The sequence below is a fragment of the Telopea speciosissima genome, chromosome 4 (assembly GCF_018873765.1).
Source record: "Telopea speciosissima isolate NSW1024214 ecotype Mountain lineage chromosome 4, Tspe_v1, whole genome shotgun sequence".
NCBI lineage: Eukaryota > Viridiplantae > Streptophyta > Magnoliopsida > Proteales > Proteaceae > Telopea > Telopea speciosissima.
In genome coordinates, this window is record NC_057919.1 from 9,612,106 (window position 1) to 9,635,568 (window position 23,463).

Genomic DNA, 23,463 nt, shown 5'->3' on the forward strand with positions numbered 1-23,463 from the left:
AGTATTAAACTTCATATAACCAACTGTTGTTACACCAAACAAAACATATTTTTGGGTTAACTCCTAATGTGTTTGGGTTGAATTGAAGAATTTGCTGAAAATACTAAAATTCATTTGGGCTAATGTTCTCTATGCCATAATGACATGTTCCTGCCATTCAGGGGGCAAGGTGGTCATTTTGCCCACCCCCATGTGTCTGAGCACCATAAGAACATTTGACCAATTTATATAATCAACCGTGGTAACACCAAACAAAACATGTTTTTAGGTTAAACACACATATTGACACCCTTATTTCATGGTGGGAGCTAAGGGAACCTATGGAGTGGGGTCTGGAACAACAAGGATCCGACTCTTCTCTAGGGAGTTCAGCGCCCAAAGAGTCCCCATGGGACATCCAAGGATTGGTCTGTGCCGCAAATATCTTAATGCACACTTAGGGATGTGTGCGGCACAACCCAACGGTTGGATGCTCCCTGGACGTGCTGGGTCCCCGGAGAGGCGCTCAATCCCTGGAACAAACACCGAAGAGTATTTGAATCGGACCCGGTCGTTATCGAAGACGCTGATGCCATTCCTATTATATATTTCTTGTCGGCTACAGTGTCAGAGATCGAGATGGGGAGAGAGTGAGACTTGGAGAGTTCGAGAATAGAGACCGATGAAGCTTGAAAGAGTAATGTCTAGAGAGAAAAGAAAGCATGGAGTGTAGGGGTAATGGTATACTATCTGGATTGAGACTGAGAGAGGCGAAGAGACAGAGAATGGTGAAAGCTCCCAGAAACCTACCCTGTTTTCCCACTTCCCATTTTCGCTGCGACGAATCCCTGCCCGCTATGTCTTCCACATGAGAGATATTCTTGGTTTCTGTTTTTTCATTTCTTCTGCATTTACCGATTCACTGAAAGCTCAAAAAGAGAGGGAAGGTTTACCGTTTCAGGCATTGGGCGTTTATTATTGTTCAAACGATCCATCACAATCAATCACCCAACAACACTTCGATTTCGATATAGAAGAAAAATGATTAGGTTTGGGAAGAGGACGAGGATAACCTCTGAGAAGGAAGTCCTACGGCTTTACCAGCGAGAGGTCGGCGAGCTATCGCCACGAGCCTTTACTCACACTGCTGGCGCCTCCGAGGTAATCTCTTGGATATATCCAACTCCACCTCTCTATTTCAATCCTTTCACCTATTCGATATTGGGTTCATTTTGGTTTCTAACTTTCTATGGTACTGAAATTATGTCTTTCATTGACCGTGTATCAAAATTTTTTTTTTTGCTTGTTTTGAATATCTGATATGTTTGTACTTTGCTATGGAAGGATAACTATCCGGATTTAGTGCTCTGATTTTTAATAGAAATTATGTCCAAAGTCCGAATTCAAGCCTAAGAGGGAGACTTAAAAAAGGGGGGGAAAATTTAGCACCCACCGCTGAATATACAGTGTTATCTTTCTCATCGAAGATTCCACTGTTCCTTTCCTTTCATAAGGACTAAAAATTGTAGAAGGAACTGTAGAAGGAACAGCTTTCAGTCTATGGTTATTTGATGAATTGACATCTGTTTTTGGAGTAAGTGATAATCACACTATTCGGTGATAGTTGATAAGTTGGGATTGAATGGCTGTTGATGTCCAATTATGCACTTTTGGGCATTCAATGGACCAGTGCAAGATTGATATATCGGTGTCTTTATGATGCAGAGCTAGGGAATTGGGTGCAGGGCTAGGGAATTGGTTTCATAAAGATCAAACAATGAAGGAATCGGGATATTATGTTATGGTATTCATTTGGAATTATAGAGCCAATATAGCTATTGCAGAATTTAATAAACCAACATAACACAGTAGAAAATAGAGAGAATTCAGAGAAAAGAAGGAAAGCACCAGCAGCTAATTCCATTACATCTGCGAGGGAGGAATGAAATACCTTTATGATTGGCAATGTTATCCACTGGGCAAGTTATTCGTATGAAATGGCTGGAAGAGAAGAATTTAGCTTGCCTTAGTGAAGTATGTGAATCTCCAAATCCCATCCACCAATGTCAACAGTGGACGTGGCTGGAGGCATTCCATCAACAATGATTCATTTAATATCTTTTGAGATAGCCCATCTAAAGGTAACGAACAATAACAGAAGTTCAGCTAAGGACATGAGCATTGCACAAGTTTGCTGAAAATAACAATGTACTGCTGTGCGACATAAACAGCTAAAGATCCCATTTTATAGCGGGATTCCTCATGTACAATTGGGACCTATGGTACTGAGATTGATTGCAGCTGCTTGCACAACTTCTGTTCCTAGCCCTCTGGCAACAATCAAAACCATAATACGCAGCCCCCATGCCTGTAACCATTCAAAGTGATTGGGGCAATTTCACCCTAGACAAATACAAGGCATTTAGAGGGGCGGGCCTTGGTGCAATGGTAAGGTTACTCTATTGCTACAATGCTACCTATTGGTTGCGGGCTCGAGTATGAAACAGCCTCTTTGCAAAGAGGGGGTAAAGCTGCGTACATTATGACCCTCCCCAGACCCTGCAATGGCGGGAGCCTTGTGCACTAGGTACGTGCTTGGGAAGTTATTCAAAAAAAGGTCAACACTTGGGACATCATACAAAGAAGAAAGATCTGGTTTCAGCATCACCATACTTGTAGATGTGCTTTGAGCCCATACTTTCATCCAATGCCATATTTGTGAAGGAAGTTTGTGACTGGGTCTTTTGTAGTTTTAGCTCACCTCTGAATATTCTGGACGGACCAGGTCAGGCAACTTGTCTGGTGATAATGGTTTGGTGAAAGGGGAAACTTAGTTCTTCAAATGGACTGGAGAAAACTTGGATGTGGACATTGACATGTTTGTTCTTGATATGGACTGGAGAAAACTATGGCATGTGGACATTGACATGTTTGTCTGGTATAGACAGACACAGTGTTGAATTCAGCAATTGCCTCCAATAGCCAGAAACAAGAACAGGCATGGGTAAATTTAATTGATCAATTATATTTGATAAGTATCTGGATGTCTCCAAAATACCTGATTCTAATTCCTTCTCATAAGTGAAAGGCAATCTCACATTGGGATTGTTTGATGCTAAAATGAAAAATTTATATTCTCTTGCCCCTTTGTATGTTAGAAAAAATTATTTTATTTAAGTGAGAAGCCAAGTCAATTGTAAGTAAAACTAAGGGCTAGGCGTTCAATATTTTAATGAATGTTAGTAAAGCAAGTCAAAGGAAGCAATCGGTAAAAGATTTAGGATAGAGAGGAAATATGCAAGTTAAGCTAAGTTAAGCTAGATTAAAAGCAAAAGATGTACAGCAGTGTCCATTTCAATTGTTTAGCTGTGTCAACAGAAGTGCTCGACATGAACATGCAAGAAATCTACAGGGGAAATTGTCTGACAAGTGACAATTCATGTGGAGTAAGACAGCATAACCATTAAGTTCCTCATCCAGAGAGTTTTCTGTATACCAACTGAGTGCTTGCTCTTTTTGAGGGATCTCTGAAGACGGGAGGTTTCATCCTAAAGAAGGTTCTATCATATCCTGTCCCAATTTAGCGAGGGATTGAGGCTTCAAAGGCTGGACTAGCTGCTGCTACGGCACTCGAATGAATCGGTCGCTACTTAGATCAGAACTAAACTAGTTGATTCTCTTTCGCCTATCGGCCGGCCGGCTTGTTGCAACCTTAGCATTTCCTGCTGAGATCCCACCTTGCTGTTTATTGGGAAGTGCCTTAGTGAAGTTGCTTGCGAGACAAAACAGTCAGGCGCCTTTAAAGGTCGTTGCCGCTTCGTTGGTATTGGTCAAGTGTTGGATAGGGCCCCGCTGGACAAATGTTGCGACAGCTTCAACCCTTTTTGGGACCCTTTCGAGTGATACATAATCGAGTTTCATATTCCATATTTCCTATGTGCCGCAGCCTTTCAGTCTTGAATTCATTCAATCTTGGAACGGTGTCATGCATCTTGATTCATTTCACTTTCTCACTTGAGGTGTGAACCACAATTTTTTACTGAATGGCTCTGAAGCTATGAACTGGGTCATGCCTGTGGAATGTCCACTTTATTGTGATATTGGAGAGAAGATCCTTATGTTACATGATGGTGGAAAGTGTGGAAGTTTATTGCAGCTGCAGTCGACTAGTGTATTTGCTTTTAAAGTAATACAAGGGCCTTCTTAAGGACTGTGAACTGGGATATGTGGAAGCCAAGGAGAAGATTATCTTTTGGGGTACAGCTACATGCTAGTATTAAGGGTAGAAGAGTAAATCTGTCTTTGTCTCTCTCTCTCTCTCTGTATGGCAAAGAGTATCTTGAAATTATTGTAATGATTATCGTGGGCTTGGCCTTTGGCAAGAGAAGGATATCACTTCAGAAATTTGCTATTACACTGGAATATGGAGCATTTGGGTTTTCCCCGGTCCAACCTTCATAAAGCCTCCTTTTATTGATTTTTCCTCTCTGTAGTATTCTGATATGCATAAGTTAATTCATAAAATCATTTCCCTTCTGAAAATTTCCCAGCGCTCTTTATTGTCCACCTACAAATGTCACCTTTTGGGAAAAAATTCCAATCTAGTAGGTGAATCTCCTTATGGAGGGTTCATATTTGAGGCCTAGAGGGATGGCAGGAATTCCAAAAAAATCCGACACATCCTAAATGGAAAAGGCTCTTAGGTTTTCTACTGGGATAGTATCCCTCTATGAGATGTAAGACATTATATTTTTTTGTGTATTCCTCTTTTCTTCATTTGGTGGAATTCAGCTCTCTGTCTTTTGTGTGTATCTCTGAATTTTTGTGTGAATAAATATCTAAAAAAAATTTGATGGTTTGAGAACAAGTTATTTGCGGTCCAAATCTTACATGCTTTTTTGTTCATGTTCTCAGAAGTTGCAAGCCAAAAGCTAGAATTCTGAAAGAAAATGGGAAAAAAAAATTAAGGCTGTTTTGTGTTGCCACTTGGAATGAAATCACTTTATTTGAGTTTCCAAAGCATTCAAATCCACAAGGAATTGCTTCTGAATGGACTCATATCAAGCTATACTTATTAGAAATGGAAAGAGAAATGAGGTCATTCTAGGTCTGTATGAGATGAAGATGTTCCTGTTTAGTTATGTGTTAGAGTGTGTCTCTGTTTGAGGGTCTATGAGTGTCCATAGACCTTGTGCCATGGTATCATGTCTATGTTATTAGTTAGGTTAATTGTTTGTCTTTTCCTTTTGTAATTAGGTTTCTAGGTTAGTTAAGTGTTTTGTTTCTGTTTGGACTTTGGTTATAATTTGTAATCTGACTTTGACTCTTAGTCGGCTAACTACTACAAGTTGGTATAGTGATTATATATATATATACTTAGAGGCTGTCACGGTAGGGGGATCCATCTCTCTCACACAGCTCTCTCCTCCTCAATCTCCATCTCCTTTTTCTTTCTCTGGTTGCGAGCTTTGATATTATTTTATGGTATCAGAGCACATTCAATAATTGTTCTCTATACTCAGATTCTGGTTTTGAAAGTCTCACAGGTTTCTTATTAAGGGTTGCAGCACCCTATGCTTCTTATGATGTAAATAAGTCACTTAGAGGGCTTATTTAATTGAAAATAACTGCCTATCTTAGGCCCTAGTTGATGGTAATGGTGATAAAAGGGTCTCTACTACCTAATCATTATTGTCCATCGATTGAACAATCAATTGGAGCCAAGGTTTTTGCAGATTAAAGCTTGCGGCAGATTATGTAATTCATATTTTCTCCCAATCGAGATCTTCAATTATTCTTTATCCAACCAATGGATTCTCTTCAGCTTTGGGGGTAGATTGAACCCACTTGGAAGTCCACTTGATCAAGTTTTGATCTCCACTCCTGACGGTACTCTGTTTTGTAGTTGGTTTTCAGAAACTGATTTCTGAAATTATTAATTATCTGTCCAGCAGTTTTTTCTTCATATTCTGTATGATTATTGTCCTCCTAGGACACCTACTTCGATCCAGTTTTGGGGCCCATCTGGGCTTTGGTCTTTTGGCAATCAGAAATCTCCATCTCAGTCTGGTGGTACCCTGTTTTTTTTGGCCTATTTCTCTTAGGATTAATTTCTGCAATTATTCATAATCTGTTTTTCAGATTGACCTAAGTTTTTAGGGTAATATTCCCTGCTTTTATATAGTAAGCCGTTTGACTCTATTGTAGTGATTGTCTGACACCGCCTCTTGTTACACTTTATATTCACCCCTATTTTGGGCTGCTTCAAGGGTTACTTCCCTCTTTTGGTACTGCTGGTTGGTGAAGAACTTCTCAGTTCAGGTGCTGCTTTGAGGAGTTGTGTCTCCTTCCTTTATACTAACGCATAACAGGTTTAGCTATTTCTTCAGTTTGATTTGTGCATGATGGCTGATCCCAAACCCTCCATAGACAATTTCAGTATCCAGATCACCACTACCTAACTCACTGGAGTTGCTAGCTATCTATTATGGGCTCAGGCTGTAAAAAACTATATTAATGCAAAAGGAAAATTGAAGTATCTCTAGTCTGATCCTTCCATCTGCAGATTCCAAGGAACCTGTTGAGATGAAATCTTATGAGGAGTGGATGCGTAAGAATGATGCCCTCATCTAGTTGTGGAATAGTATGGATTCTGTAATTGCCGCCCATGTCATGTTCCACACTACTGCAAAAGGAGTGTGGGATGATTTGAATCAAACCTTATCACAGGAAAAGAATATATCCCACATCTATGATTTACATGACAATTTTTAACAAGAAACAAGGGGAACATTCATTGAGTGAGTACTTCAGTATTTTTAAAGGCATGACAGAGGAGCTCCAAATACATCGACATTTTCAGATGAAGGACTTAGGGATGCTCAGATATTTTTTGGGTATCGAAGTCATTCGTTGCAAGGTTGTCAACCTGTCTCAATAGAAATATGTCCAAGATTTTCTATCCAAGACTAGTATGTTAGGCTGTAAGCCAGTTGATAATCCTGTGAATCCTTATCTGAAACTTCGTATGTGTGATGGCAAAGACTTTGCGGACAAACATCAGTACAGAAGATTGGTTGGGAAGCTTATTGATTTAACTGTTACTCACACTGATCTTTCCTTTGTTGTTGGAGTTATTAATCAATTTATGGAGAATCCCAAACATGTTCATTGGGATAATTTTTGTCACATCCTGAGGTATCTGAAAGATGCTCCTGGCGAAGGTCTTATTAATTGTCGTCATGGTCATACACTCATACTGATATTAATTTATGGGCTACTCTAATGCTGATTGGGTTGGTGCTGCCGATGATCGTAGGTCAACTATTAGATGCTGTACCTTTGTTGGTAGCAATCTTGTGTCTTGGAGGATTAAGAAGAAGACTATTGTGGCTCATTCGAGTGTGGAGGCTGAGTATAGAGCTATGACTCATATTGTAGAAGAGTTGATGTGGTTAAAGTCTCTAATACAACAGTTGTGGTTCACCATACACCAAACCTATGCAGATGTATTGTGATAATCAAACTGTGACTTATATTGCTAGTAATCCATGTTTTCATGAGAGGACTAAACATATTGAGGTCGATTGTTACTTTATGAGAAATGCGGTTATGCAGGAGCTTATTTCGACTCCATTTGTCAATTCCGGCAATCAACTTGGTGATATGTTCACAAAGACGCTGTTTCGGTGTGTGTTTCGTAGTGGTTGTTCTTTGCTAGGTATGGGAGATATGTACACTCTAGCTTGAGGGGGAGTGTTAGAGTGTGTCTCGGCTTAAAGGTCTATGGATGTCCATAGACCTTGTACCATGGGATCATGTCTATGTTATTAGCAAGTTAATTGTTTGTCTTTTCCTTTTGTAATTAGGTTTCTAGGCTAGTTAAGTGTTTTGTTTCTGGTTGGACTTTGGTTTCAAGTTGTCATCTGACTTTGATTCGTAGAAGGCTTACTGCTAAGAGTCGGTATATATTTAGAGGCTGTCACGGTAGGGGGATTCATCTCTCTATCACACAACTCTCTCTCTCTTCCTCCTCAATCTCCATCACCTTCTTCTTTCTGTGGTCACGAGCTTTGATATTATTTCATTATGAATGAGAATGAATCCATTTTTGGTGAAGAGGCAATTGTATGGTCAATCACTGTGGGTATAATGGTAGATGCCTTGGACCAAGTTACATATGGCGTATGCACTCTATTCATAAACACACATAAACAATAAATTAGGAGAAAACAAAGAAAACGATGACATATACAGTCAGATGCTAGGGAAAACCAAAATGCACTCACTTACTGTTTATTTCTAGGTTATAAGTGAGGATTACAGTTTTTCTTGTAATTATATGATTTGCAGGCCCTCAAATCCGTGGTGCAAATGCTTTTGCTGAACATTGTTTTCATATTTGGGTGAATAAATTACTCTAAAAATAGTCATTGTTCAGTGAATATTTTCCCACATGGCCACACAAACTTTTTTAGTCATATGCTACCAATACCATAAATTCATGTGATTCTTAGTTTCTGAACTGCAGTTCTTAACTTCTGATGCTCATTTCTTGACTCAGAATCTTGTGCTGCAACTTGATCTCTACAAAAAGCTGGAAAAGCACAGAGGTTGCGTGAACACTGTTAGTTTCAATGCAGTTGGTGACATTCTTGTGTCAGGCTCAGATGATAGGCTGATTAAGCTGTGGGATTGGGAGGCTGGACGTGTTAAACTTTCTTTCCACTCAGGGCACACTAAGAATGTTTTCCAAGCAAAGATCATGCCATTCACAGATGATCGTAACATTGTCTCATGTGCTGCTGATGGGCAGGTACATTTTAGCTTAGGGAGGATTCTCAATTCAGAACTGCCAGATAAGAAAGAGCTATTCCACCCATCCTTTTCTGCTGTATCTTGCACCCATGCTGCAGTTCTAAACCCTATTTTTAGCAGTGGATTGCACATAGGAGACTTCTTAGCTGTTAGCTAAGCACCCATTCTCCAATTTTTTTTTAATAAAAAAAAATAAAGGGCATACCCAGTGCACGAGGCCCCCGCCACTATGGGGTCTGGGGAGGGTCATATGTATGCAGCCTTACCCCTGCTTTCGCAAAGAGGCTGTTTCCAGACTCGAACCCGTAACCACTTGGTCACAATGGAGCAACCTTCTCCATCGTATGGATCATAACTTGTATCCCTAATCAGTATCTCAGAACATTCTGAAGAGTGTTATAAATTGAATGGTTTCGGGCTAGATCTCAGTTGACTACCTGCATTGTGCACCTCCAAGTGCATGTGTAGCTCATTGGTAGGATAGCCTCAAGTCCTGCAATGCTGTCTGCATGTATCCTTTTTGAAAAATTCTAATTTGATAATGCTTTAGAAACTTCAGTTTTGCAACATTTTTTTGAGCTTGCAGACTGGATTCCTAATGAGAATGTTGTTTCATCCTTGTCAAATTTAAGGTGAGACATACTAAGATCCTTGAAAATGGAAAGGTGGAGACAGTAATGCTCGGGAAGCATCAAGGAAGAGCTCATAAGTTGGCCATTGAGCCTGGAAGCCCTCACATATTTTACACCTGTGGTGAAGATGGATTTGTCCAGCATGTAAGTTGTGTGATCTCTCTAACTCTTTGCTTGTTGGTTCTATTTTGTTTTAATATGTGGAGGAACTATGTTAGGCCTTAATGATTTTATATCGTAAAATTTGGCTCAGATGTTAGGTGTGACACTCAAACCATCTGATGGGTTCCAGCAACAAAATTTCTTAACTGAAGACTTGCTGGACCCATCACCTCTTCCCCCCACCCCCCTCAAAAAAAAAAAGAGAAAAAAAAAAGAGCCCTTATATGTTCTTTTAATTCGTAAAATAAAATAAAAAATATGGGAGGATGAATAACCTAGGATTGGGTTTTTTCTTGGCTTTACATATCTTCTTGGTTGTACCCTGACTGGCAACATCCATTTACTTTCATTTTATCATGTTGTTGGTGTACCTTCCTGGATTATCCGCTTCAAATTGCGACTTAGATTTCCTTTTTTGTCTCATAATCCATGTAATCCTAAAAATAGATTTCTCACAGTTTGATTTGAGAACTGGATTTGCTACTGAGCTCTTCGCATGCAAATCTTTCCATGATAAATCAAGATACAGCATTGTTCATCTAAACACAATCGCCATTGATCCAAGAAATCCAAATTTCTTTGCTGTTGGGGGCACTGATGAATATGCTAGGCTTTATGACATCCGCAAATACAAGTGGGATGGATCTACTGATATTGGTCAACCTGCAGATTCCTTCTGCCCCTCACATATGATCAGTGATAGGGAGGCGGTAATTACAGGCTTATCCTTCTCATATCAGAGTGAGCTTCTTGTGTCTTACAATGATGAGCATATCTATCTTTTCACGAGGGATATGGGACTGGGATCCAATCCTATTGCATCATCATCATCATCTGGGGATGGCGAAGCCGCTGAATCTGATCCAGTATCCATATCATCTCTGTCTACTCAGGATTCAGATGAGAGATCTATGCCCCAAGTCTATACTGGGCATATGAATTGCGAAACGGTGAAGGGTGTTGGCTTCTTTGGCCCCAACTGTGAGTATGTGGTGAGTGGATCTGACTGTGGTCGGATCTTTATTTGGAGGAAGAAAGGTGGGCAACTCCTGCGTGCAATGGAAGCAGACAAGCATATCGTTAACTGTATTGAGCCGCATCCTTATGCCACCTTTCTCGCTAGTAGTGGCATTGAGAATGATGTCAAGATATGGATTCCCAAGGCCTCTGAGAGAGCTTCTCTGCCGGTGAACCTTGAACAGGTATGCCCTTCTATTTTGAAGAATATAGAGCCTTACACTGAGACATGGCTTATGGTATTCCATGTTGAAGCTTGAACATGGGAAAGCTCAAAACTGTGTTTCTTATTGACATCCTTTTTCAGTGTGTAGTTGTATTACAAATATTTTGTGGAACTTAGTTATTCATGGGTCATTTTTAGTGGTATTCTATTGGTGGTACAGTTTGATGTGGTAGCTCGCTAGTTTTGCAAACGTTTTGACCTGATAACCACCACTTGGACCTTGATGCATTCTCTACCAAAAATATTCTTCTTAGATGGTTGTAGTCATCCAATCTGATCTTTTACCTCACCCTTTGTCTTTTCCGACTATCAAAATGAACACTTTCAATTGAATGGTCACCATCATCTTAAAGGGTACACGTTTGGCTGAGGTATCTATATGAAGATCTAGCTGCTGGTTATCATAGCATTCCTGTGTACTGTTGGTGGGATGTCACTTAGCTGCTAGAAAGTTTCTTAGACTAATTTTATGCTGTGGCTACATCTGCGATGGGTTAATTTCTTTTTTAACTCCTTATTTGATTTGTGACTTGTTCTCTTTTTTATTATTTTATTTACTTGTTAAAAAAATATTTCCTACTACTTTTTCCCTAGTACTTACTTTCATTTAGTACTTTTTAAAAAAAAAATTGGAAAATGGCTATATTTTTAGTGGTCTATCTGAGTTTGGGTAAATCTATTCTGGAGGGTATAGGCACTTACTGCTGTCCATAAACATCATAGCTGTACACAATTGTGAAACTGTTATAGTTGATGCATACTATTTGATTTCTACCCTTGGCCTTGCATTCTTTGAAACTGTAAAATGTTGATTTTTGTGATCCATACATTAGAGACAGGACAAAAAAAGGATGACAGAACTAGCAGATCTATTTAGTGTGCTTCCCCCCCCCCTCTCTGCAAATGCCAGAGTTCTGGTATAAAGCCTCGATGGGCAGCAGAGGAAGTTCTAATTTCTCTGCTGTTGTTGCTAAGGTTCAGAAAACTGGTCGAAAGACTTGCTTGTTCCCCATTGATTATTATTTCGAAGACAATGATGATGACTTTGTTGTTGACGGCGACGATGACGATGATGAATATGATGATGATGCCAATGATGACGATGACGACGACGACGACGACGACAACGATGATGATGATGATGATGATGATGACGATGATGACGACGACGACGGTTCTAATGGTGGTGCTGTTGATGATGATTGTATGGATGCTGTACCCAGTTGAAACGTCAGAGAAAGCACTTGCCGTATAGGATATCATATCCCCAGGAGCTAATGTTTCAGATCTTATCACTGCAAAGACAGAGATCAAGATCAGATTCTGTTGAAGAGGATAGTGAGCCAAGCAGGGAATTGCTAGACCTTGTAATGTCCTTTAATAGCAATCGTGACGGTACCTCAGATGAAGATGACGACACAGGAGATTCCTCCAACAATGCCGGCAGTGGAGACTGTATAGTTAACTGATGTTTTGGGTTTAATTGGTAGTTTAAGAACGATGGAAATTGTACATAATCCCGGGAAGGGAAAGGAATAAAATCAATCTTTAGTACTTGGCTGTGAGCTCTGTAATAATCTTACAATTATTTCTTTATTCTATATCATATTTTTGCCATTTCCTTGGACGAAACCATTCCATCTTTTATTCAATCGTTTAAAGTTAACACTCAGAATGTGGGCCATCGATTATGTATATAAAATGTGACAATGTTAGAACTAGAATCCACAACTTCTCTTTTCCCCAAAACCAATTTACTTCCAAATGGAGGTTCGCTGCGTTTAACCCTCCGAAGGTGTATATCATCTTGTATGGGTCTTCTGTTGAACATCCTAATGAAGTGTTGGGGTTCATAAGCTGGATATCTAGCGTACTCTCGTCTAAGGTCACCTATGAGATTCTTTTGTACAGTGAAGAGATGGAAGGAGCCCTTCAGGGACTCCTATGAGTACAGTCGCTTGTTACAGCGTTATGGAGGGACCAAAGGCCTTGAAGTTATTCATGCTCAGATAGTCACTGGTGGTTATGAGCAGAATCCCTTTCTGGCGGCGAAACTGGTGAGTCAATATGCAGACCGTGGTGAGTTGAGTATGGAAGATGCAAGGAAAGTGTTTGATCGTGTGTGCGAGAGAGATATTCTATTGTGGAATGTGGTCATCCAGGGCTATGCCAATTCGGGCCCGTTTGTGGAAGCTGTGAACATGTATGATCAGATGCGTAGGAGGGGAATATTTACAAATCGATACACGTTCCCTTTTGTGCTCAAGGCTTGTGCTTCATTAGGGGATGGAAAGAAGGGTGGGGTTATCCATGGTCATGTCGTCAAGGTTGGTTTGGAGGCTGATTTGTTTGTGGGAAATGCGTTTGTTGCATTTTATGCCAAGTGCAAAGAAATCAAAATGTCTCGGAGAGTTTTTGATGAAATTCATAATAAGGATCTTGTGAGTTGGAATTCTATGATTTCTGGTTATATGCAGAATGGATTTGCTAACGAAGCTCTCATCATTCTCCACCAATTATTGTGGGATGATACGGTTGGCATGCCTGACCACGCTACTCTTGTTAGTGCACTCCCAGCTTGTGCCCAAGCAGCTTCCATCCAAGAAGCATTTTGGATTCATTCTTACATAATAAAGACAGGAATGAATGTGGATGCTGCTTTGGGCAGTGGTCTAATAACTGTGTATGCAAATTGTGGCTGCTTGGACACTGCTCGGAAACTTTTCGATAAATTGTCTGAGAGGAACATCGTGGTGTGGAATGCGATGATAAGGTGTTACGGGATGCATGGCCATGCCCACGAGGCGATTGACTTGTTCTCAAGAATGGTAGAGACTGGTGTAAAACCAGATGGTATCAGCTTTGTTAGTGTGTTATCTGCATGTTGCCATGTGGGGTTGGTCGACGAGGCCTGGAAGCTTTTCTACAAAATGGAAGATTATACAGTTGAGAAGAATGATGAGCATTATGCTTGCATGGTAGATCTGCTAGGCCGAGCAGGTTATCTTGATGAGGCAGTCAAATTTATTGAAAACATGCCTGTGGAGGCTGGCAAGAATGCCTATGGGGCCTTACTAGGTGCTTGTAGAATTCATAATAATATAGAACTGGGGGAAGAGGTTGCTGAAAGATTGTTTGTTCTTGACCCTAACAATGCAGGGCGATACATAATTCTAGCAAAGATGTACGAGGATGCGGGTCGATGGGAGGATGTAGCTAGATTGAGAAAGGTTATGAGACTGAAGAAAATTAAGAAACCACTTGGATGCAGTACTATTGAGGTGGACAATGTGATCCACACTTTTGGAGTGGAGGATGAGTCGCATCCAATGACGGGCCAGATTTTTGACACGCTGGAAAGATTGGAAGTACTTGTGGGGGAAGAGAAGGCTATAATTTGAACTTGAAAACTAAAGCAAGCATCTCTCCGGCTGCCGCTGTACCTAACAGTTCAGTTCAGTTCATGAAGACTCAACATTGGCATCTAATCTTCCCATTATCCCCCACAAGCTGCACCTTAATAATAGAACAGAAACTTGATAGCAGGTCATTGAAGTGGACAGCAGCAGCCTCTATCATACAGGATAGAGGCTTTGTGTTTTTGAGGACTTTCTAGTTTACTGATTTCCATATGTATCAAGCAACAGAGGGCTCCAGAGAAGTATCAAGTAGTCTTTATCAATGGCAGCCCAAGCTGACTCCTAAAGCAACTCAAGTTTGGGATTAAATGCCCGACTTCTCGGTTTACATTGATTGGGCAGATATTTAGATGTTGCTAATTAAGCTTGGCTCACTTTGAGGGGTCAGGATCGTCTCCAGGGAGCCCAGCGTCCAGGATGCTGCCAGGAGGCATCCAGCGATTGAGCTGTGCCACACACATCTCGGCGCACGTCTAGGGATGTGTGCGGCACAGCCCAACAGCTAGCAGCACCCTGGGCATGCTGGGCTTCCTGGAGACGAGCTAAATTCCACTTTGAGGGGGTGAGATGTTTCAGCATTTGGATCAGTATACAAAGCAATCAAGAAACCAAAGCTATCCTTAGATGTGAATTTGAACTGGTATTCCAAAGTGTCCATCAATGAAATTTGCTTAGCTTTGAAAACGTATGCCCAAAGGGTGGAAGGATGAATAATGTGGGGATGCTTACCCACACACACTCTCCTCCTTCACAGCCCTGGCACTTTTGACACTTTCTCTCTCTCCTTCATAACCATGTGAGTCTTTCTATTAATGAAATCTTTTCTTGCTTTTTGATTGGTGTGGTTCGATAAAAACAAAGTAAAAACTCCATTCTCGAGTTAGATTGCATTTTGCAAATAGTTTCCATGTTAATAACATGGAAATTGATTTTGAATGTAAATGTGTTGATGCTGCTCCATTAGACAACCTATTACTCGCGAATGACTTTCCCAAACACTCGCTCTCCTCCCTAATCATATGTGTCGCTCTATTAATGAAATTGTTTCTTACGCCCTGATTGATGTGGATTGAGCTCTTCTCCAAGAAGCCCAACACACCCAGGGAGCATCCAGCCGTTGGGTTGTGTTGCACACATCCCTAGGCGTGCGCCGAGATGTGTGCAGCACAGGCCAACCCTTGGATGCCCTCTGGGCACTCCCTGGAGAGTAGCTGGATCCAATTGATGTAGCTCGATAAAGAGAATAAAATCGCATCCTAGAGTTAGATTCATGTTAACAACATGAAAATTGGTTTTGAATGCAAAATGTGTTGATGCTGCTCCACTAGACAATTTATAACTTGTTTTCATTCACTCACATTGTCAAATGTAAAATTTATTCATATTTCAATTCTATTCGAAGACAATTGCTAATGTATTAGGTGGTACTCATGCTAGTACATAGCAGTGATCCCAAGCAGTCATGTGATCAACTATCTTGCTTGGGGAAGAAGCGGGGCGAGGGGAGGCTTCGGATGAAAGGTTAAATACTACTCCACTCAGCCTTATCTCAACTGAATGGAGTTAGCCACATGGATCTTATTTCTCCAATTAGCTCTATTCAAAGCTATACAAAATATCGGCTCTAAGCTGTACATGTCTTTCTTCACCACTTTTCCTATGGTTATTTTAGGTTTACTTCTAACTCTTTTAACTCTTTCAATTTGAAATAAATCACTTCTCTATACTGGGGCTTTCGAATGAAAGATTAAATATAATAGACTCATTCTGTAAAAAAAAAAATTATCTCCAAATTCCTGGTTCCTATTATTGGGAACGACATGTATTAGTACCCCAAATGTATGGTTGACATGGTGGAATCCATTTATTGGATTCGAAATCAGTAAACTCTGATTCCGATTAATGTCAATTCTTAGAATCTATTTTGAAATCAACTATAAATACTCTTTATTCTTGTTTAGTATGTACATGACAGAGAGAATCAACAATAATTTACTTATTTTAAGTTTTATCAAATTTTTACAAGTCTTTTGATTAAAAAAAATATATAAATGTATAAAAATCTTTGCTCCTTCCTCCTAATTCCAATTTCTAAGGTTCAATCAGTCATTTAATTTCGGATCCATTATATTCAAAACAAATGGAAAGGATCTGATCATAGTTTGAAGTATCGGTATCGATAGTCTTTGTTTCTATTATCATGTCGATCCCATATCAGTGAAACAGTTTGTTATGAATAATTTCTCATCATCCAATCCCATAGGGACATGTGACAAGGAGAACTTCGAAAGCAAATGGTGAAAAAGAGGGTTGAGGAAAGTGATTTACTGTAGTTCGAATTACGTGAACCCGTGGGTAGGAAATCAAGATTTTGGAAGAGCATTCTTGGAAAAGTAATAGGATGATGGAACTTGAGGAGAAACCATAAATAGCAGGAGTGGGATCAAAAGGGGAGGGGGCTCGCTCGCTCAAAAACTCTCTTGTTTGAGACTGAACGGGATCTCATATTTCTCTTTTCCACTTTCTTCCTTATATTCTGGTTCAGATCAGAACCATAGGAACCAATTGAGATCTCTGGATTTTCGATTCATAAATTGAAGTGTTATCAAAGATTTCCTGCAAATTTCTTTGCATAACACAATTAAAAATTCCATGAGCAAACTTGTCTGATACATATAGGCCCTGTTCGTATTAATATTTGTATCAATTTTGAAGGTGTCCGATACCAATCCAATACCATGCACTAAAAGTCTAAAACCATGATCCCGAGTTTGATTCTAGGATTTTTTTTTTTGGTAAAGATTCTTGGATTTTAAACCATGGGTTGATGAGGATAATGTAATTACTGCGCTACCATTTATCGTGTTGGCATGTTATTGGTCGACATATCCAGTTGTTAATATTTGATTAAACAAAACTTGATTGATAGATCCAGATTCCAATCGTACGTTTGTATACCTAACCAACCAGTTCACGAGTCACGTGGCCACGAGCACGCAAATGATATATATATATATATATATATATTTTTTTTGGAGTCTCCTGAAAATATATATACATAGATAGGCTTCGTTGGACTTTAATGCCTCCCAGGGAAAGAAAATCACCACAAATCTCAATATTCTCTACAAACAGCTGAGAACCGGAGTGATCCTCGCGCCCAACTCCCTTAGAGCGACTCTTCAAAACTACTCTCAGAAAGGCTTCTCGAGAATTTACAGAGACGAAGCGATTGCGAGATGGAAACCCTAAGTGCTACTGCTACGGTCATCCCTTCAATCTTCTCTCCAAAGCGGAATTTATCCACAACAACAAGACCACTTCGATTCGCCATTTCTTGCAAAAGTTAGTAACATCCGTTTTTTCTCGTTCGTTCTATTTTTTTCCTTCTTATCTTCTCCGTTTTCTATGTATTTTCTTAACAATTTTTTGTTTTGGAGTCAGATGATGAAAGCGATGACGATTTCCGATCCAATTCAAATGACATGAACATAGTTCCTGTTTTCAAAAATCGCTTCTCCCTTTCTCCCCTTTCTAGGGTATAATATAATATGAATTTTTTCTTTTTCTTCTCGTTATTTTCTTGTTTGATGAACTGTTAGAATTGAGGCTTTTCTCCTTATTGATGAGGATCTGGTGGTGTAGGATGCCGCCATGGGTTTGGTTCTGAGTGCGGCAACCGGAAGGGGTTGGACGACTGGTTCTGGAATGGAAGGCCCTTCTGTTCCTGCTGGGGTTGAAAACGAATCTGGCACAGAGAAGATCTCGACCTTCCCTTGGTCCCTCTTCACCAAATCGCCTCGTCGGAGAATGCGTGTGGCCTTCACCTGCAACGTCTGTGGCCAGCGGACAACTCGTGCCATCAATCCCCATGCTTACACCGATGGGACCGTCTTTGTGCAGGTTCATTTTCCAAACAAAGCCTTTTCTTTTCCTCTTGTTTTCGATAATTGTTTTCTCTCCCTATTTTCTAACTTCATCTCGTTCTGCTATTGTTGTTCTGCAGTGCTGTGGATGCAATGTATTTCATAAGCTTGTCGATAATCTAAATCTGTTCCACGAGATGAAGTGCTATGTTGGCCCGAGTTTCCGTTATAAAGATCCGCAAGGAGATGTTGGTTTCAAGTTTCTGGACATGGATGACCAAGATGATGATATCTTCCCCCTCTTATAAAATGAAAGAGGAGATTTATGCGGTGTGTACATTCATGGCCTTCCTTTCGCTGCACTGGAAACTATTTAATCTCCGTTGTAAATATTTCATTTATGTCTCTTCTAGGTCTATTGGTTCTGTTGGTTGAAAGTCTCACTGGCTACTGTATTGTTTAGTGGCTCCTATTTTCTTTTTGTAGCAACATTACTTATTTAGTGTGTATATAAAAATAATAAACATTGAAATAGCAGTTCGTATGATAAGTCTGATCTATTACCGATGATGGGTTTGTTGTAGTCTCTTTCAGTTCATGGTGTTCATATGTTCCTTTCGGTCTGAGACCCTGCAAGAGTGACTTGCCTAAGGGTTAAATTTCTATTCGGTCTTAGCTATAGGAATTTGATCAGGTCCTTATATTTGCAGAGGAGGTTATGCTACGTTTGGATCTCTATAACTTGTATTAGATTCTACTCTGTGGCAGTGTTAATTAAATTGATATTTTTATCCTTAATCCTAGGGAGTGTGGTTGAACTTTGAATCATTCCATATATCATAAGATTTTCCCCCTCAATTTTCTAGAAGTCATAATAAACACTATGAAAGATTACTGTAAAACCCCAAGAAAGGGTTTTTTTTTTTTTGGGGGGGGGGGGGGATGGAGTAGAATAGAATATATGTTTTCATATGTTCTTTAAACTATTTTCCTGTGCAGTTTAAGTGATAGATGTGATGATCGAGTGAGATTCAATTTCAGTTTTACCTTACACATTGTTTCAGAACTCATAGGTCTATGGAAAGTTTACTCAGTGGAGCCTAGTACAAAATTTGAAATGTATGTGGATCTTATGGGCCTTTGGCATTACGTCCAATACACATTGATACATTCTGGAAAATTAACTTAAAGAAGTCTTAGTACTAGATTTGAAATGAGTGTGGGGCTTGTCCTTGACCTGTTCTGGGGATTACCTTACCCTTCTTTTTTTTCCCATGATAAGAAAAATTAGAATATAATTATTTTTTTATCTAGTGATCTTTCCCTCCTTAGTCCCTCACTCCCTCCCATTGGTTACTGCCATAGTTGTCATGGCGTTGCCATAGTTGTCATGGCTTCGCCATGGCGACACCATGGCGTCTGCGCCGAGAGGGCTGCCCCCCCCCCCCCCCCCCCCCCCCCCCCCCCCCCCCCCCCCCCCCCCCCCCCCCCCCCCCCCCCCCCCCCCCCCCCCCCCCCCCCCCCCCCCCCCCCCCCCCCCCCCCCCCCCCCCCCCCCCCCCCCCTCTCCTGACTTCTTCGACTCTTCTCTGATTTCTTCTTCCCTTGATTTCTTCTTCCTCTTCGATTTCTTCTTTCCTCTTCAATTTCTTTCGATTTCTTCTTGATTTCTTCCCTCTTCTTTCCTCTTCGATTTCTTCTTCGTCTTCTTTCCTCTTGTTCGATTTCTTCTTTCCTCTTCGATTTCTTCTTGATTTCTGAATTTTCTTCTTAAAACTTGAGAAACAATAGAGAAAAAAAAACATGGCTTGAGTATACATCTATTAACACATTAAAAATAGAAAATAAAAATAAAACATGTCGAATGCTCGCATGGCGGCAACATGTCGATATATCGACGTGACACCCTCCACCGACTTGATCGCGTGCCCGTGACAACTATGGTTACTGCCCTTCATTTGTTAACAAAACCAATCATAGTCCTGGAAAGATTAGGTTATGTCTTCATATTTTTAGGCCTTCCTTTTTTCCCAGTAGAATTTCCTTCTAGTCGGGTTGCTAGCCATTTTACACAATCTTATTCCCTTGCCATATTTAATGTTTAATTTATTCAACCATAGTCTGAACATAGGCTACGTGTTCTATAGATTTTGCTTTAGATGCACAACAGGATAGTTTATCTGTAGTTCCCTCATCCCAAAGTTTGCGATGTTAAGTGCACCATATCTATGAACTGTTCCCTAGATAAACTTTGAAGGGATTGAGATAATACTTGAACAGAATTGTCTGTGATGTTATAATCCTTCAGCACGATATCCTCTCACCCATATTACTTTCAAACAAGGTTCAAAGCATAGAAGGAGGAGAGATTATTATCTTAACCTATTATTAAAAGTTCATCTCTTTCTCCCTGCTATTTTGGTAACTAAAAGCTCAGTTTGCTGAATTTACATCCATTTGATGTCCTTGGAGATCAATGTTAAGATGCATTAGAAATGGAAAAAGATTGTACCACTTCTCTTGGAATAGCACTTAACAAACTCAAGTTGGCATTTGATTCAGCAAGGACTGGCAATTAGTGGATTCAAGTTTCAATTAGAAATGTTTGGGAATAATGATGGACTGTAACATTTTGACAAATTTGTTTAGTTGGTATGTGGCTTGTACTAAGTTGGCCACATAAGGACGAGGGTGTTGTTTTATGTGCTGCCACTGGTAGTATTACATGCCTACTTCCTGAAGTGGTGGATATATATAGGGGCATAGCTGATTATCATATTTCCTTTGTGGCTATCTTGAATATGCTCGTACTATTTATATGAAACATGGTTGTTTTCGGTATAAAGTTTTGTCAGTAACACTCATAATAGGTCCATAACTTGTTCAGCTTGCAATTTGAGGAGATCTTCCCCTTTGATCATTAAACCAATACTACTGAACTATCAGTTCCAGGTGTTTGTTCATGGCTCCAGATCATGTTTGGGGCCTTTGGGTTATTGTAGGTGGAATCCTGAAATCAGAGGCAGCTTAGGTTGTTTGATTAGCTGTTTTATCTTGTTTTTTCTTTTAGTTTTACTTCTTGTTCAGGGATTATTTTCCTTAAATCAGGTCTATTTAAGGATGTGTTTAGTGAACCAAGACAGATGAAGCTTTAGGAGTAGGACCGGGTTTTCCTTCATACAAGGTGAAGAAGGAATCTCTTCATCCTCCACTTTTGGTTGTTGGATGGGACCCCTGAAACATTGCCAAGGGCATTTCAAACGTTAGGGGGAGTAACTATGAGATGGTGGGATTCTGCAAACTTTCTCCACGGTATCAAGGAGCTTAGAGCTAGGTGCAAAATTAGGTTTGTTAGGCACCTTGGGGATATCTACGAGACTATTTAGGTTTGTCAATGATCTGCGTGAAGAAAATCTTACATTCTCCAAATGACCAATTTAGGTTTGTCAAAAAAAAAAAAAAGGGGGGGGGGTGTTGGGTTTTGTCAAAAGACAAGGGTTCACGTGAGCACACTAGAGAAAGCTCTCTACACAAGCTGTTAAGTGGAGTGCAAATTGCCATTATCTGTCATATGGGGTGGGTTGATTTGGCTGATTGAGATGGAGTAGCTATGTTTGTCATGTTTGGTGCCCACGGCCCTACCCCAACTGTTTAGAACATTACATGGTGAAGATTTTTGCTTTATTTTCTCAGCCATCAGACCAGTGCAAAGTTGATGTTGGTGTGATCACCATAGTTTGACAAATTCGGATTTGGGACTGATTTGGAGGTAGTGAAAATTGGGTGATTCATATGGTCAGTTTGAAGTATTAGTATAAAATATGGAAAAATGGCAACATATAGGATTTGGATTATTTTAAAAATTAAAAAAAAAAATGTAAGACCAAGAACCATTTCATTAGCTTCCCCCCCCCCACAAAAAAAAAAAAAAAAAAAAAAAAACTAGTTCATTTTCCAAATTCTTTTTATTTAAGTTCTGTAAATATATTGATTCATTTTTTTATATTGGTTTTCCGGGCTGGAATGATGAATTCCCAGGGTAATCATGAATTATTCAGTGACTGATTTTTTGAAGTCTGAATTGTTTAAACTAAACTATTCATTCCTTGAATTATTCATGGACCCTTGAAGTTTTATGAAATTTTCTGAAATTCTGACATTGGTTTATGTCAAGGTATTTTGCTGATTTACACAGATTTGCTTCTTAGAGGGTGGACCTCGGCGCAATGGTAAGGTTGCTCCATTGTGACCTAGTGGTCATGGGTTTGAATAAGGAAACAGCCTCTCCGCCATGTGGAGGTAAGGCTGCATAAATTATTAAATTATGACCCTCTCTAGAACTTGCAGTGGCGGCTCGTGCACTCCCATTGGTTAGAGAATATATGGATTGGTGGATGATTCAATTATATGATTCACCATGTATTGAATTTAAATTTACCTTAGTGATCATCAAACATCAAAATCTGAATCTAGACGTAGTTTTTGCTTGAATTCCGATTGCATCAGACTTGTTTCGGAGAAGACATCTCTTCTCTCACTAGCATGGACTGTGGTGTGGACTGTGACTTGGGTGTACATGCCATGGCCGGCCAATGAATTGTGAACTTGTTCAGGCCTTATATCCCATCTCAGGTGTTACTTGTTAGCTTTAGGCAGTTAGCCAGGGGCTTCTTCAGAACTTTTGACGAACGATAGGTCATAATCCTACTGGTCCGTGTGTGAATTGGTGAAAAGTACAAAACTTGAGTGTTGAGACTGAAGCTAGAGGCTTTGAGGTCCTGTTGGCCTGGGTCTAGTATGAGTTCCAAAGCCCGTGCTATAATGGTACCAGTTGGGTCTTTTGTTACTTATGGAGTTATGGTCCCTCTTATGTAACATATATCATGTTCAAGGGTTCAATTCAAAACCTTGAGCCATTAAGTTGAGAGCACTCTCAATTATATGAAAGACACCAAGGACCTATGGAGGGATTGGGCAGGGGATACAATAATGGGGGTAGGGGGCGGGGGAACGAGTCTGGATTCTCTACCCATATGGGTTGTCACCCCATAGCGAGAACCAATGAATTGGAATCTCCACACCATCTGACACATGGGTCAGATGAATGGAAATTTCATTTCATTGACCCTCCCCTATGTGGGTAGAGGATCCTGACTCTGAGGGAATGTGGTTGTGAGAAGTGTGGGCAGGGCCTGAAGCAAGGCGGTCGTGGGGGATGGTAGCAGTGGGAAGGTGGGCTGTTGGAGGGGATGGCAGGGGCAGGGGCAGATGCAGAGGGCGAGGCCTGGAGCAAGGTGGTCGTGGGGGTGGTCGTAGTGGGGAGGTGGGTGTTGGAGGGGATTGTGG

General features: G+C 40.3%; 4 protein-coding genes across 8 annotated transcripts in view; 3 read left to right on the plus strand and 1 right to left on the minus strand.

Annotated features, from left to right (window-relative positions):
• Window positions 1-951: 951 nt before the first annotated feature.
• LOC122657704 (DDB1- and CUL4-associated factor 8-like) lies at window positions 952-12,431 on the plus strand. 4 transcript variants are annotated; one of them, XM_043852496.1, is made up of 6 exons: window positions 952-1,140; window positions 8,543-8,794; window positions 9,429-9,572; window positions 10,049-10,792; window positions 11,809-11,966; window positions 12,024-12,192. In XM_043852496.1, the coding sequence occupies exons 1-6, from the start codon at window positions 1,021-1,023 to the stop codon at window positions 12,058-12,060; spliced, it is 1,455 nt and encodes a 484-aa protein (XP_043708431.1). In that variant the 5' UTR covers window positions 952-1,020; the 3' UTR covers window positions 12,061-12,192. The 4 variants fall into 4 exon arrangements, with proteins under 4 accessions (XP_043708431.1, XP_043708428.1, XP_043708430.1 ...); XM_043852493.1 differs by having other exon boundaries at window positions 11,809-12,192; XM_043852495.1 differs by having other exon boundaries at window positions 11,815-12,192.
• Window positions 12,432-12,573: 142 nt separating this feature from the next.
• On the plus strand, window positions 12,574-14,296 carry LOC122657705 (pentatricopeptide repeat-containing protein At3g12770-like). Its single transcript, XM_043852497.1, has one exon. It carries the CDS (start codon window positions 12,726-12,728, stop codon window positions 14,232-14,234), a length of 1,509 nt encoding a protein of 502 aa, XP_043708432.1. The 5' UTR covers window positions 12,574-12,725; the 3' UTR covers window positions 14,235-14,296.
• A 1,832-nt stretch (window positions 14,297-16,128) lies between these two features.
• LOC122657703 (phospholipase D delta) overlaps window positions 16,129-23,463 on the minus strand; it is a 33,081-nt gene continuing 25,746 nt past the window's right edge. The window contains exon 11 of the mRNA XM_043852492.1: window positions 16,129-16,139. The gene's annotated coding sequence lies outside the window, so the exon portion shown is untranslated. The remainder of the gene's footprint in view (window positions 16,140-23,463) is intronic.
• LOC122657709 lies at window positions 17,383-18,711 on the plus strand. Of its 2 annotated transcripts, XR_006332342.1 has the most exons (5): window positions 17,389-17,597; window positions 17,697-17,791; window positions 17,898-18,155; window positions 18,259-18,548; window positions 18,584-18,711. XR_006332342.1 is itself a non-coding variant. In XM_043852500.1 (4 exons), the coding sequence occupies exons 1-4, from the start codon at window positions 17,492-17,494 to the stop codon at window positions 18,424-18,426; spliced, it is 627 nt and encodes a 208-aa protein (XP_043708435.1). In that variant the 5' UTR covers window positions 17,383-17,491; the 3' UTR covers window positions 18,427-18,711. The 2 variants fall into 2 exon arrangements, 1 of the variants encoding a protein (XP_043708435.1); XM_043852500.1 differs by having other exon boundaries at window positions 17,383-17,597; window positions 18,259-18,711.